The sequence below is a fragment of the Phyllobates terribilis genome, unplaced genomic scaffold, assembly GCF_046119375.1.
Source record: "Phyllobates terribilis strain yellow unplaced genomic scaffold, ASM4611937v1 Scaffold_11__3_contigs__length_659146591, whole genome shotgun sequence".
Lineage (NCBI taxonomy): Eukaryota > Metazoa > Chordata > Amphibia > Anura > Dendrobatidae > Phyllobates > Phyllobates terribilis.
This window is the reverse complement of record NW_027362771.1, coordinates 126689979-126705137: the sequence shown is the minus strand read 5'-3', so window position 1 is coordinate 126705137 and position 15159 is coordinate 126689979. Positions and strand designations below refer to the sequence as shown.

General features: G+C 38.4%; 1 protein-coding gene across 1 annotated transcript; it reads right to left on the bottom strand.

Annotated features, from left to right (window-relative positions):
* Nucleotides 1-314: 314 nt before the first annotated feature.
* Nucleotides 315-10470, bottom strand: LOC141165735 (vasopressin V1a receptor-like). The gene is made up of 2 exons (XM_073651588.1): nucleotides 9317-10470; nucleotides 315-7723 (listed from the first exon to the last, which is right to left on the bottom strand). The coding sequence occupies exons 1-2, from the start codon at nucleotides 10257-10259 to the stop codon at nucleotides 7431-7433; spliced, it is 1236 nt and encodes a 411-aa protein (XP_073507689.1). The 5' UTR covers nucleotides 10260-10470; the 3' UTR covers nucleotides 315-7430.
* Nucleotides 10471-15159: the final 4689 nt, after the last annotated feature.

The window sequence follows — 15159 nt, the reverse complement described above, 5'->3', positions numbered from 1 at the left end:
TGTTTTGGGAATTGTTGTGCTCCGTGATATAATGATTAAAATCTTATTTTTCAAAGACAGTGTACAGATTTATGCTGAACACTGTATATGTCGGGCCCTCTCCCCCTCTCTTCCAATCTGTCACTGTTTGTTCATTGTAATTTATATTTGCATTCTGTATGTTATCCCTTTTAACCTGTACAGTACCATGTAATCAATGGTGCTCTAAAAATAAATAATAATAAAAATAATAATAATTTGTATAACTAAAATATAAACACTTTTCTACAAGCATCATTATGATATAATATTTATTATTTCAGGACAGTAATACATTGAAATATATTAAAAACTTTTTACAGACATAATAAAATACATTCAATGCTTTATGGATACATTTACAAGAGGTATTTTATACACAGTATTATTTAAAATGGCTGTTTTATTTGCCTTCTTCCAGGAAACAGTGCCACACATTTCCATATCCTGAGTCTGGTATTGCAACTCTGCACCATTAAAACGAGGGCTAAGTAACAATACCATGCGCAACCTGTTGACAGTGGTGGTGGCATTTTTGAACTAAAGGATCAAAGTTTTTCTAATCCTGGACAACTCCTTTAATTTGTATAGCTACTCTGCTTTGGCTCAATTATTTTAAATACATTGGTAGAATTTGATATAAATATAAATATTTCATATAGAAAAATATATTTAGTTATATTATGACATAATGCAAATTCTCCAATGATTAATATTGATAGCATATTTTATTATTAAGTAATAGAACGTGCCATATAGTACATACAGTATGCCTACGATGGCTGCATTCAGCTTTATAATTACCGTAGGTCAATATTATATTGGCTTTGCTACTAAAATCATGTCATAGTAGTTGAATATTTTATCTCAAGCATTTCCAGAATGCTTTCATTATATACTCTTTATGTTGCTATGTACTTACAGAAGATGCTCAATTTTCGATAAGTTATACCTATCGCATACAACACTAAAACTACACAATCGCTGTAATATAAAAATGTTCATAAATGTACTCGGTACACTAAGCTCAAATATATACAGCACAACAATATGATGAGCCCTGTACTCTGTCCATGGATGGATACAACACTGTCGTCATATCAATAAACAATAAAAAGTCAAGTACGGTTGCCATTTTGGACATAAAGAAAATGGAGCTCCAGTCTCTGCAGAACAGAGGCCATAAGATATAGTGACTGCACATTAGAAATGTAGTCACATTTAATATGGCGGGTGGAGAGTCGTTTTAAGGCCACGTTCACACGTTCAGTATTTGGAAGCCAAAACCAGGAGAGGAACAATCAGAGGAAAAGTATAATAGAAACACGTCACCACTTCTGTATTTATCACCCACTCCTGGTTTTGGCTTACAAATACTGACGTAAAATAGTGACCAAATACTGAACGTGTGAATATGACCTAAACAATATAAAGTAGCTTAAAAAATTACTTGCCATCTCTTCTGACATGTCAGCTTCAGTAAATATTTGCACTTGCCAAATACAATCTCATCTGGGCATCCGTTTTTATCATACATGTTCTATCTGTGACATTCAGAACACATACCCATTATATTCTAGGGTCCTTTTCACAGGCACATTTTTGTGGTCCATGTCCAATGTTGATCCGATTCGCGGAACAAAACTACCTATTAAAGTCAATGTGTCTATTAAAAAAATGGACATCACTCTGTTGTATCCCAGCGCTATCCATTTTCCTCGGTAGGAGAAACTTGATTTTTATTTTACATACAAAGAAAAAATGGATGCCACACTAATGGTAAAATGGTGACATAGGGACCAAAAAAATGAATGAAGAAAGGATCTGGCACTGCGATAAAAAAGGTGTCTATAAGCCAAAAAAAAGCAACGCATGAATGAGACCTCATAAGAATTCTGGAGCATTTTTTCTTTGGACTCTTTGTGGTGCTGTTCCTCCCTTAGCCTTCTGGAAATGTATCAGTTCATTGATAAATTTACCTGACAATGTGCCTGTAGACTGAAAAGTGGCATAATTGACAAGAGAAGTGGTTTATACCCAGTTGTCAATTTATTCAAGCATTTGCCGGGAGGGGGTGGAAACAAAATTAGCAGCACAAATGCAAGTTCCAAGAAGCAATGATCCAGAATGGTTATTATACTGTATGGGGATTCCAAGTGTTTACCAAAACAGACATGTATAAAGAGCTGACATCCACTTATAATTAAAATAAGATCTCATACATTGAGTATCTATCATATAGAAAAGGGCACAACAATGCTGCTGGTGGAAAATGGTATTAGTCATTCTGTAAACTGCACCATGAGGGAAAAAGTTTTCTTCTGTCCCAAAATAACCCAGATGGAACGTGGACTATGTTTACAACCTGTGTTCCAGCAGTTCAGCATTACTATAGAGGACATTGTGAGCACCTCCTGTGTCCACAATCGGTCCTGAGATACACTTTGTACAGGAGTAAGCTATTAAATATCTGTAAAAGAATCACACACAACAGCGTCATAATTTTCTGCAATAATAAACCATACTCTAGACATATTAAAAGTAATTGATGACAATATGAACTATCTGTTTATCATAGGTATCACTATTGCCCCTTTCCACCAACTATTTAATCCAATTCCCCCAACTTCTAAATAGTATAGACATAGAATACAGCTCTAAGAACCTTCTAGTTTGACTGCCCATTAATTAAAGGGAATCTGTCAATAGGATCAACCCTCCCAAGGAGTCTATGAATATAAATACAATATAAATCAGATGTTAAGATCTATGGGCAGGGCATAGATTTTCATGAGAATCTGCCTTCCAGAGCTTATTTTAAATGAAAAGGGGGTTACTAGTGTGAGACAAGTAGTGACTGACAGTCTGCACTCCTGATCTATATGTCTCACACACTGGTAATGCCCCCTTTCATTTACAATAAGCTCTGGAGGTAGATTCTCTGGAGGAAGATCTATGTCCAGCTCATAGATCTTAACAGCTAATTTACATAAAAAGTGGATTTCTCTAGCTTAAGACATCGGATTGCAGATATCAAGGTCATTTTATTCATCTTCCTATAACCTACATGCCCATGAAAATGGCTTGGAAGGGTTGATCCTACTAAAAGATTTCCTTTAACAATACAATGTTGCATAATAAACCATTCAACCTTTGGTTTTTTCTTATAAAGCACATTTATATGGAAAAAAAATGTAAGTGGCTGATGGATTATAGGTGGTTGGAAAATGTTTCCTGATGATCAGATGGACATTTTAATCCTAACAATCCTACTGGCATGGAGAAGTTGGCTCCTGGCCAAGTGAGGTGCAACACTGTTGTATAGTGAATGCATGTGACAGGAAGCAATGCTACTGTACCAAAACAGAAGCAAACAACATTAAAGATGACAACAAAGCAGAAAGTTAATATTGACCCACATGTAAATGAATCAGATATTTCTCAAAAACTGAGTGGACCTACTTCTCTCTAATGTCTACAGAATCCATGTACGAATCTATCACCAGGCTTTTACTACTGCATCTGAGAACAGCATAGGGTAGGGCAGAGTTCCTAATTCAAGTGATGTGTCACTTACTGAAGCTACTTACTGTCATTTTGATAAAATCACTGTTTTCTCTGCTGCAGATATAACAGTTCTCTGAATGTATAACCCCATCCCCACTACTGATTGCCAGATTTCTGCTTAGTGAACACAGAAAGCTACTAATCAGTGGTGTGGGTTATACAGAACTCATTAATATACCTGACTACTTGGCAGCAGGTTTGCGAGTCTTCTGATAATCTCCTGCTGATAAAACAGTGATTTTATCAAAACTACACTATGTAACCCAGTAAGTGACACATTGCTAGAATCAAGGATTATGCCCCTACATTATGCTGCTCTCAGATTAGGTGGCAAAAATCTGGTGGCAGATTCCCTTTAAATACAATATGTAGAGAAGGATCTAGGAGCCTTATTTTTCTAAGTATGCACCATTATAAAAAAAAATCAGAATTCTACATCACACAGTTATTTCTGACACAATGCATTTAAAAAAATACACTTAAAGGGGTAGTCTGAAACTAAAATGTATTTTAATGCTATATCTCTATTTAGTGTCATAACCTAATCTTTTTTCTAATATATTTTAATTTAAAAGTCCTTATCGTTCCCTCACTACGCTGTCTAACTGCTTTTTTATTTTTTTTACTGCTTCCTATATAGTGATGCTTTGTTTGAGAATCCCAGTGCATTCTGGGTTATCAAACGAGTCCCCATCAGAGAGCACTGCCACGCCTATGCACCCTCCCTGAAATGAAGCGTCATCAGTGATGTCTCCTTAGAGGGCTGGGATAATCCCTGTTGTAATGAGCATGTGTCAGTTGTCAATTTCGATGGATGCTCAAGGACTATTAGCTCTTGCCGACTCTGGTTAGAAGTGAAAAGCCTGTCAGTGCGCATTGTAGGGATGTAATGTGCCAGCAGAGACCAGCCCTGCCCCAAAAGTGCTGTCACGCAGTGATATCAAAAGGGAAAAAGACCTGAATATCTCTATTCTGTTCTCTTCATAGCTATTTGATTGTTCTACCTTGGCTTTTTACCTATATTACTTTAAAGAGGTATTCCCATCTCCAAGATCCTATTCCAATATGTAATAGGTGTAATAATAATAATTTTAGCAAACATCTCAAATTGGAAATGTAGTATAGTTCTTCTGATTAGCTATATCACTTTCCCCATGTAGGGCACTGCAGTAGCTTAGATATCCATGGTTACGGCCACTGCTATAGTGACAGTTAATTAACTGTTATTGAATGTAACCATGGATACCCAAACTACTGCAATGCCGTGCACATGGGCTAAGCAATATAGCTAAACAGAAGAACTATACAGCAATTCTTATTGGAGGTATTTCCTAATATTGTTAGTACACTGACTACATATTGGCATAGGATCATGGAGATGGTAATACCCATTTAATGAATGTCGTCCAATAAACAATATCATAAGTAGGAAAAAGAATGCTAGGATAACATTTCCATATTTTTCACAGCTGTTAATGCTTAGTCAGAGACATATTTGTAAGGTAAAAAAATGCAGCCCTACTATATGTTTAAAGTCTTTTTATTGTCTTATCTAAATAATCACTAAATAAATAAAGTTTTGCAATATACTTTTATATTTTGGTGTTTCAATCCCTGACCATTATTAAAGTATTTGTTTGTTCTCAGTGAAAGAGAACAGGATTGTTTATACTAAACCCTGCTGATATCTAGAAATACTTTTTTTTGCTGAAAAGTGGAAACAATGGTATACAACAAAGGGGATACTCTTTGAGCTAAACAGTCAGGACTCCACACTTATAGAGTTGTTGCTAATATATTAGGTTACAAAATATTGCTGACTTCACCACTCTTCACAGTCCCCGGGTCTCGCATTGAAGAGCTGATGAGCAGTGACGTCGCTGTCGGAGCGCAGCATGATCCAGATTCAAGGAAAGTCATGGGAAGCACTGGACTATGTCGGACCTGCATGGGAACTTTCTTTCTAATAAATTGGTGGACGAGGGACAGTGTCTTGTTTTTATTTCTCTCTTTTTATATTTTTCAGGTTTCCATTTGTGGGCTATGTCAGATTGCCTGCACTACGTCAGACGTGCATGGAATTTTTTTTTAAATAAATTGATGAAACAGGGAAAGTGTGGGGGAGTGTTTTTTTTAAATAAAGTATTTTTTGTGAGTGTTTTTTTTTTTTGATTAATGGGTTAGTAATGGGGCTGTCTGATAGACATCTCTTCATTACTAACACCAGGGCTTGATGTTTGTTGTGTATTTGGACAATTCACATCTGAAATCAACCCCAAGCCCCATTACCCCAATTGCCCAAGCACCAGGGCGATCAGGAAGAGCCAGGGAAAGCACCAGAATTGGCGCATTTATTGTCATGTGCCGCTTCTGGGGTGGCTGCAGGCTGGTATTTTTATGCTGGGAAGCGCCCAATAACAAGGGACTTTCCCAGCCTGATAATATAGGCTCACAGCTGTATGCTTGACCTTTGCTGGTTATCTATTTATCTATCATCTATCTATCATCTATTTACCACATATTTAACTATCTCTCTTTGCACATTTTTAACACATAAAAATCTTTCATTTCTATTCTGCATTATTTTCCAGTACGTGTCACACAGACGACACATGGATGTCACACTTATGTCACTTGTGTGAACATGTGCGGTACGAATTGTCATCCGTGCTGCCGGAAAAAACAGACATTTCTATGTGTGGGTCACAGGGACACATGGTCATTGTGAAAACATGGGCATGTGTGTAGCCCCATCGATTATAATGGGTGTGCTTCTGTACCTGTCTCCGTTACATATGAAAAAGAATGCCACACGTACTGGAAACATTGACGTGTGAATGGTGAAGAATTTAAATCTAAATTACTTTAGAAACTTTCAGGTCTTTTTATTTACACAATGATTAAACTTATTTACATAAAATCAGAAAACATTAATAATTACTAAGGTATATAATAGATTACCAAAATGAGGACCATGGATATGAATGCCAAGTAGTTAACACATTATGATTACACTGAGAAGCTACCAGTAAACACTCTATCATCAAAAACTGATAATAAACACAATTCATGTTGATATCATATTGACATATACACTGTATTCACACTATAGATGGATTTCATCAGCTTTAAATGTGTTGACTAAACAGGGTTTATGTTTTCTCCAGAAGGAACAGCTCAGTTCTCCAGCCATGACTAAGAGCAGCATTGCTTGAAATGCATTGGAATTGCGGCTACTGCAAACAGTGTTTCTAAATATGTATTAAATAAACGTTTTGAATTTTGAACTTTCATTCCGAGTGCTGGTTGTAAAGCCTTTGGATTCACTCCCGCCAAGCTATCTGTGCACCCTACCAGAACCCTCTCAGCTTTTGGAACAAGAAGATTTGTTACTGGGGATCTGACTACCTCACACTGTTTTACATGTATAACACTTCTCCCCTGGCTGTGTCTGGCATTGCAGCTTAGTGTCGGTCACTTGAGCTGTAATAACAAACACCAGCCGTGGACAAGAGTGCTACTGCAGAAAAAAAAGAAACCTTTTTTGCAACCCTTCATATACCTGCTTGAAATAAAAAATTGCTGATTAACTTCACCTCTAATTTTACATTACAAACAATCCAACTAACATTTAATGGTAGCCAGAGAACATTTTCCATACTAAGACCATAAGTACAAATGTTTTACAGGGTGTGTATACATAATTTTTACAGTAGGTGAAATAGTACCTTATACATCAGATCAAGTGTATCTGTCCATATTGTTAACAGTTTTGTATCTAACCTGCCTTATTTTGTATGTAGTAAGGTGGGACTCCTCATATTGGCAGGTGCTATTTTGCAATCTCAGGTACGTATGGGTAAAAATTTAATGGCTCTTGAAGACTTAGGAGACTCTTTCCAGGTGTCCATGCTATTGGTTGGACTTTTGGACTGGATCCTTGTGAAGGAAGTATGCCTTCTTGTGCTGCTGTCAGAATCCTCTTTGTTTACATTTTGCTTGAATTTATTGCAGCAGAATATACTAATGATGAAATCTTGTAGTAGATGTCCACTGAAGAACATATATATCCAAGGGTTACAGCAGCTGTTCAAGCTGGCTAACAAAGCAGACACAGTGATAGCCATGTTTTCATTCTCTAAAAACAAAGAGTGACATTAAAAATAATAGTATATGCAATGGAATAGATAGTAAGGCTAAACATTTACAGTATGTAACTTGTTATGTATAAGGTCATCCTGGAAAGTAAAGAGTGAATTAATACTAAGCTCATTCATAGTAACATTCTCATGTAGCAGATCATTTATGGTCCTTACCATGAGGGCTGGGTTCACATGATAATAATGCAGTGCAACCTAAATTAAAAAAGGAAAAGCGATCCAGCTTCCAAATATAGTAATATTAAAAAACAAATCTTTATTAGAATTTCTAAAAAATTGCATACGCACTAAAAAAGCATGTGTGTATGTGAGGATAGGCAGAGTCATCATGAGAACCCAAACCCAAGTTTATTTCTTATAATAAAGAATTCTTTTTTTTATATTACTATATTTGGCAGCTGGATTGCAGTGGCGTGATCGCAGGCTTCCTTGGTGTTTGGACAGATTACTGCGGTGAGCTAGTTATTTTTATTTTTTGTCTAAAAGTGCAACCTGAAGACACACCCCTAGAGAATCATGTGAGCCCCCGCCCCCTTTGTAAAGACCATAACAATTAGCACTAAGCAAAAAGGTTTATATCTCTGGAACAGTATAGTAGAATATAAAAAATATATTAAAAATTAATGAGTAAACAAGCCAGAATAGTCAATGGAGCAGTAGGAATAAAATAGAAGCAAAAATTGTCTACCTTTGACCTGGTGACAGGTCCTCTTTATAGGAGCCTCTTATACTAACATAGGAGAGCATCACCTGGTTAATTGACATTTTACCCCTGTCTTGTATTTGGCCACTTGCACTACCCTTCATATCCATCCCCATTTAGGAAAATCAAGCAGCTTTTCTTAAAACCTTATTGAAAGGTTCCTGCTTTTATATGTACAGAAACCCTAGAGTTCATGGAGTAGATTCAAACAAAACCTAGAATAATAGATTTTAAAAGAGAAAGCCAATGTAACATAACAATCAATTCCAGTAAGCATTTATATGAATAAAACATTTTTAAATAATGTGTTTATTTTATTATAGTGTGGATAAAGACAAATAAACCAGAGACAAAATAAAAAAACAAAACTGGATGTTGTGGATTAGTAGATAAAGACATGGTATATCTAGTGAGCTTGGCCCAGAGAAGAAGCATTCTAAGAAGCTGGACACAGAAAGGTCATCCAGCCAGTTGAAGGCTGACAATAGATGAACTCTAATCCTGCCAAAAACAATACTTTGTGCTTACAAAATGCTGTATTGTTTGGAATGTTCTATAAAGACGTTCTAGCTTGTAAACACTACTGATGGATTCTGTCACAAGAAGTAGAAGTTCAGAAAATGGGCAAGTAAACTCACAACATGTAATCTGTAAAACAGACATATAAACCTCCAGATGTTTTGAAGCAAAAGTTGACTGCCAGCTCTTATACTGAGTATTTTGGAGACTTCAGCATTGGGAAGGGAAAAAAAGGATAATTATGAAACATTCCTATAAATATACATGACCTAAAGGGTCTTTTTTTTAGGAAGTAAAAGTACAGTAGCCAAAGCCTGATCACCCAAATTAGATAGAGAATTGCACTTACCTGTCCAGTTGGTGTCTTCTGCATACACAGACCACAGCTGGATGGCGAAGAATGGACTATAGCAAATGATATAGGCTGACACAATCACAAAGGTCATTTTTACCGTCCTGATTTTGGCTCTAGAGATGGTCCTCACACTGCTGACAGATGTGGACAGTAACCCATTGTTACCTTTTCTGCCTTCAGTCTCTTCTTTCTTGGTCTTACACTTTATGTTCTTCCAGATATTATAGCAGATAAAGCCATAGCAGGTCAACAAGATGGTCACTGGTACCACGAAGATACTAATAGTAATCCAGGTGATGTAAGCTTTTGCTCCATCCTTCAAGACAAAGTCAGCCCAGCAGTCATACACTCCGTCTCCCAGGTCTTTCAGATAGAAGATCCCGTATTGAGGAGTACTGAGGATGAAACTGAGGATCCAGGCTCCGCTTATCATCAGGTAGGACCTCTTTGTAGGCTGTTGAAGAGTTTTCAGGGGGTGGCATATAGCAATATAGCGGTCAGCAGTCATCACCACCAGCATGTAAGCTGAGGCAAACATCCCAAACACTTGGAGATGTTTAATAACTCTGCATAAGAAGTCAGGACCATAGAAGCGGTAGGTGACCTCCCAACACAACTGTGGAAGAACCTGGAAGAAAGCCACCACTAGATCTGCCAAGCTCAGGTGCTTGATAAATAAATGCATCCTAGACATCTTCTTCTTGGACTTGTAGAGACCCAGCAGGACACTACAATTACCCAGGACAGCAGCCACAAATATGATGGCTAACACAGCTATCTCAACCTTGGCCAGCTCCTCATCCCTGGACAGCAGGTCTGATGAGTTGGGGTGGACTCTGCTGGTATTAGGTAAGATCGATGGGAACAGAGAAAAGATTGCGCTATCATTTTCTAAACTTGAAGGTTTCCCAGAGTCTCCTGCCTCAGAAAATCGCATAGTAACTCTATATGTGAGCACTGATCAAGATACAAGAAGAAAAGAGCCCTGCAGCAATGCACACTGACTGACCCTTCCCTTTCTCCAGAAGAACCAAGAAGTCCTGCACTGCTCATACACAGATCACGTCCAAGGGTCTTTATATATAGTTCCCCCTCCTTCCTTATTAAGGGGGATGAGATAGCTGTTATGACAAGGCACTGGCTGCCGTCACGCCACCCCTCACTACAGTTTTGTAACTCCCAATGTGAACGTGCTGTATGGAGACCTATTGTGGCAGTGGATTTGCTCCTTCTGTGCAGATTGTGAGCTTTTCCTCACTTCTTCTGGATGGGAGACTATGGGATGTAGACTGTATGATCAGGTTTCCACAATTTCCTGTGTAAGTCTCCTCTGCTGGCTAGCCAAGCTCTCAGTGAACTTTATTAGATGTGTGCTTATAAATAGAATGAAGCCTTGAATAAAGAGTAAACTATGACTTGTAACACCAGCCTTGCCACTGTTCTTCAGATAGCAATATGCAATGATTATGCTCCATATTTATTATTATAGCGTATGACATTAGTATTCATTCAGGCTGCTGTCAGTCACTGTGTGTATTATACCCAATCAGCTACTTTGCTTTCTAGCAGTGTGCTGCTTCCATTCAAAGCTGAAAATGACTTTCCATTCATAAAATACACAGTTTATCCTATTTGTATGGGATCATTTAAGGATTCTGAAACCATCATAAACCAGTTTCATTTATTTTAAACAGTTCTTTATCAGAAAGATGAATGATTCTTCACAACAGATTCAGTTCGCTTATCACAGACATTTTTGTCACTGAAAATCTGTTCTGTTACACCTGACTAGAGATATTTCCGTGGTATGTGTTTGGATTTTTACAAGCCCCATATACATGTATACATGTGTGACTATATAGCCTTATAAATTCCATTCACTGTTATTTTCAGAAGGTTCATCAGTGATATTCAATATTGGATCTACCTTTATATTGAATACACGGAGGGCATTATTATCTGAAGGGTATTGACATAAAGCTATTAATTGGAAAATAAATTAAAGGGGTGGTTTGAAATAAACACTAGTGATGAGTGAGTATGTATTGCTAACCCTTTCGGCGAGCATGCTCAGGTGTTTGCCGAGTATTTTCGGCGTGCTCGGCATTTATGTTAGTGTCACCGTGGCTGCAAGTGTCGCGGCTGTTATGTTAGTGTCACCGTGGCTGCAAGTGTCACGGCTGTTATGTTAGCGTCACCGTGGCTGCAAGTGTCGCGGCTGTTATGTTAGTGTCACCGTGGCTGCAAGTGTCACGGCTGTTATGTTAGCGTCACCGTGGCTGCAAGTGTCACGGCTGTTATGTTAGTGTCACCGTGGCTGCAAGTGTCACGGCTGTTATGTTAGTGTCACCGTGGCTGCAAGTGTCACGGCTGTTATGTTAGCGTCACCGTGGCTGCAAGTGTCGCGGCTGTTATGTTAGTGTCACCGTGGCTGCAAGTGTCACGGCTGTTATGTTAGTGTCACCGTGGCTGCAAGTGTCACGGCTGTTATGTTAGCGTCACCGTGGCTGCAAGTGTCACGGCTGTTATGTTAGTGTCACCGTGGCTGCAAGTGTCGCGGCTGTTATGTTAGTGTCACCGTGGCTGCAAGTGTCACGGCTGTTATGTTAGCGTCACCGTGGCTGCAAGTGTCGCGGCTGTTATGTTAGTGTCACCGTGGCTGCAAGTGTCACGGCTGTTATGTTAGCGTCACCGTGGCTGCAAGTGTCATGGCTGTTATGTTAGCGTCACCGTGACTGCAAGTGTCGCGGCTGTTATGTTAGTGTCACCGTGGCTGCAAGTGTCACGGCTGTTATGTTAGCGTCACCGTGGCTGCAAGTGTCGCGGCTGTTATGTTAGTGTCACCGTGGCTGCAAGTGTCACGGCTGTTATGTTAGCGTCACCGTGGCTGCAAGTGTCACCGCTGTTATGTTAGTGTCACCGTGGCTGCAAGTGTCATGGCTGTTAGACAGCTGTGACACTTGCAGCCGCAGCAACACTAACATAAATGCCGAGCATGCCGCAAATACTCGGAGAGCACCCGAGCATGCTAGCCGAAAGGGTTAACAATACATACTCGCTCATCACTAATAAACACCTATTTAATCCTAAATTTCGATCTATTTAGTGTAATAATCTAAACTGTTGTCTAATAAACTTTAATTAAAAATATGATACCTTTCCCTCACTATTCTATCTAACTGTTTTTTTTTTGTACCAACTTCATGTTTGATGACACTTCTTTTTAATAATTCCCAGTGCATTCTGGGATACTCGACGGGGCAGAGGCTGCAGTCACTGGGGATTCTCAAACAAAGTGTCATCAAATAGGAAGTTGGTAAAAAATAAAAAATAAATCAAGCAATTAGGCTAGAGTCAAACGACAGTATCAAAAAATCAGTGTCATTCTCATCCTGCCATCCATGTGCTGTCCGTATGCAATCCGTTTTTTTTACAGCAGCAGCTATTATTCATTTACAAGACCATTTAGTTTACTATGGTACAGAATTACAATGTATCTGTAAAAGCCGGATGCTTTACTGTGGCATTCGATTTTTTTCTCATACCAATAAGCCTGTACGGGTGAGTCTCATCCGATTTCAGAGTGAATCACACCAAAGTGTGATTTTTTTTTACTGACAGATTCTGTCAGTAAAAAAAATCGTCCATCTTCACTGTCTCATTGAATAACATGGGTCACTTTGCTAGCTGAAAAAAATCAGATAGCACTCATCTGATTTATATGCTCGTGTGCACAATCCCTTAGACAAAGTAGAGAGGGAACGTTAGGGAATTATTAATTAAAGTATGTTAGAAAAGCAATTAGCTTATTACATTAAAGGGAATATGCAGGGTTTTGCAATGCAATCTGAGGACAGCTTGAGGTAGGGGCTGAAACACTGAATTCAACAACGTGTCACTTTTTTGGCTGTGTGCTGTTGTTTCCATACAATGAATGTTTTATCACTAGGAGATAATCACTGCTGGACTACAGTAGCGCGTGAGCCCTGGTCCAATCACACCCCCTATAAAATCACTGTTTATTAGATATATTAAAATATGAAAAACCACATATATAAAGGACACAAATTAAATACTAAGTAAACACGCCAGTGCAGGGAAATGAGTGAGCAGCGTTCCACTGGGATCTCTGGCGGCCACTGAGGTGTACACTGAGGCACCTCCAGGACGCTTGACAATGGTTGGGGTACAGACTGATGTGCCCATCACTCCTACACTTAGCCCCTGATGAATCCTGAAATGAAGAAAAGGGGGGAAATGCGTCTGGAAGTTTCTGGAGAAACCTATAAGTTAAGTACATCCCTTCTTAATCCATAAAGAAGGATGTTTTATGCCTGAGAGAGTTTGTGCATAAGTATATTACATGCCCGACTTGAAACACTTTCTTACATATGTGTTGTGCATACACATGTTGTTATTACGTCTAAGCATCTTATGTGGACCAACTGGCATTGTATATTTATATTTTAGTGCTCGTTATGGAAGTCTACTAGATTGTTCTTCTCATATATCCCACAATATTGATAGGAAGGGGGATTTGGTGTCACACACAGGCAGGATAGAGCATCATTTCCGCCTTTTGATCTGTCCCCTTTGATTACTACCTTTCCCAAGCACTGCAGGGCCTGGGTAGGGACTGAAAGGATCAGTCGACGCTGAGCGGGGGTGCCATTACACAGTAGGGCCTCACTCCGCTGTCAGGTAGGGTCAGTGGAAGGGCGACCATTAGGCCCCAAGACATACTTTATAACTGTCTTTACTGATTCATCTCTTTATTTTATTTGGAGAATTGATTACCCTACTAGTACGTGACACCATAAGTCTACTGTTGCCCACATCCATAGACTTCTATAGGGGTAAATATGGACCAATAGGGTCAGCTAACGCAGAGCGGGGGCACCATTCTCGACCATTTATTAGTGTGCCAACCCCCAAAGCCAGGCAGAGGTGTTGACAGGGCCCTATTATGGACTGTATAGCTCACTCATTTCCATGCACTGGCATGTTTACTTATTAGTATTTAATTTGTGTCGTTTATATATGTGGTTTTTCATATTTTAATATATCTAATAAACAGTGATTTTATAGTTTTTTTTTTTGTCTAAAGGGCCCCTGGTGCCTCATGTGATAAGCAGCTCACTGTCAATAGACAATGTACATAGAGAGCCTGGTGTGGGCGGGGTTAGCTTTCTCAGCTCTGCTGCATTCTACATCTAAAAATTCTGATTGTGTCACCGGGTGAAGTGCTGCACCCAGTAAACTAAGTGATACATCGTTTGAATCAGGCTTACTTGCCCTATATTATGCTACTCTAAATAGTAAAAACCAGATTTCTTTTAAATAGATAGACATTTAGTATTAAATCAGTGTTAGTTTCAGACCACTTCTTTAATATTTTTCTTAAGAAACATACAAGTTAATATAACCCTTTAAGGACTGTGGATTTTTCCTTTTTTGCGTTTTCCTTTTTTTGCTCCCCTGCTTTCCAGAGCCATAACTTTTGTTATTTTTCCGTCAATATAGCCATCTGAGGTTTTTTTTTTGCAAGACGAATAGTACTTTTGAATGAAAGCATTGGTTTTACCATATCATATATCAGAAAATGGGAAAGAAATTCCAAGTGCGGTGAAATTGCAAAAAAGTGCAATTCCACAATATATATTGTTTTTACCCTATTCAATAAATGCTAAAACTGACCTGCCATTATTATTCTCCAGGTCATTATGAGTTTGAAGATACAAAACATGTATAGGTTCTTTTTTATTTAAGTGGTGAAAAAAAAAGAGGTAAGGTTTGTAAAAAAAAAAAAAAAAAAAAAAAGGCAATACTTACCGAGA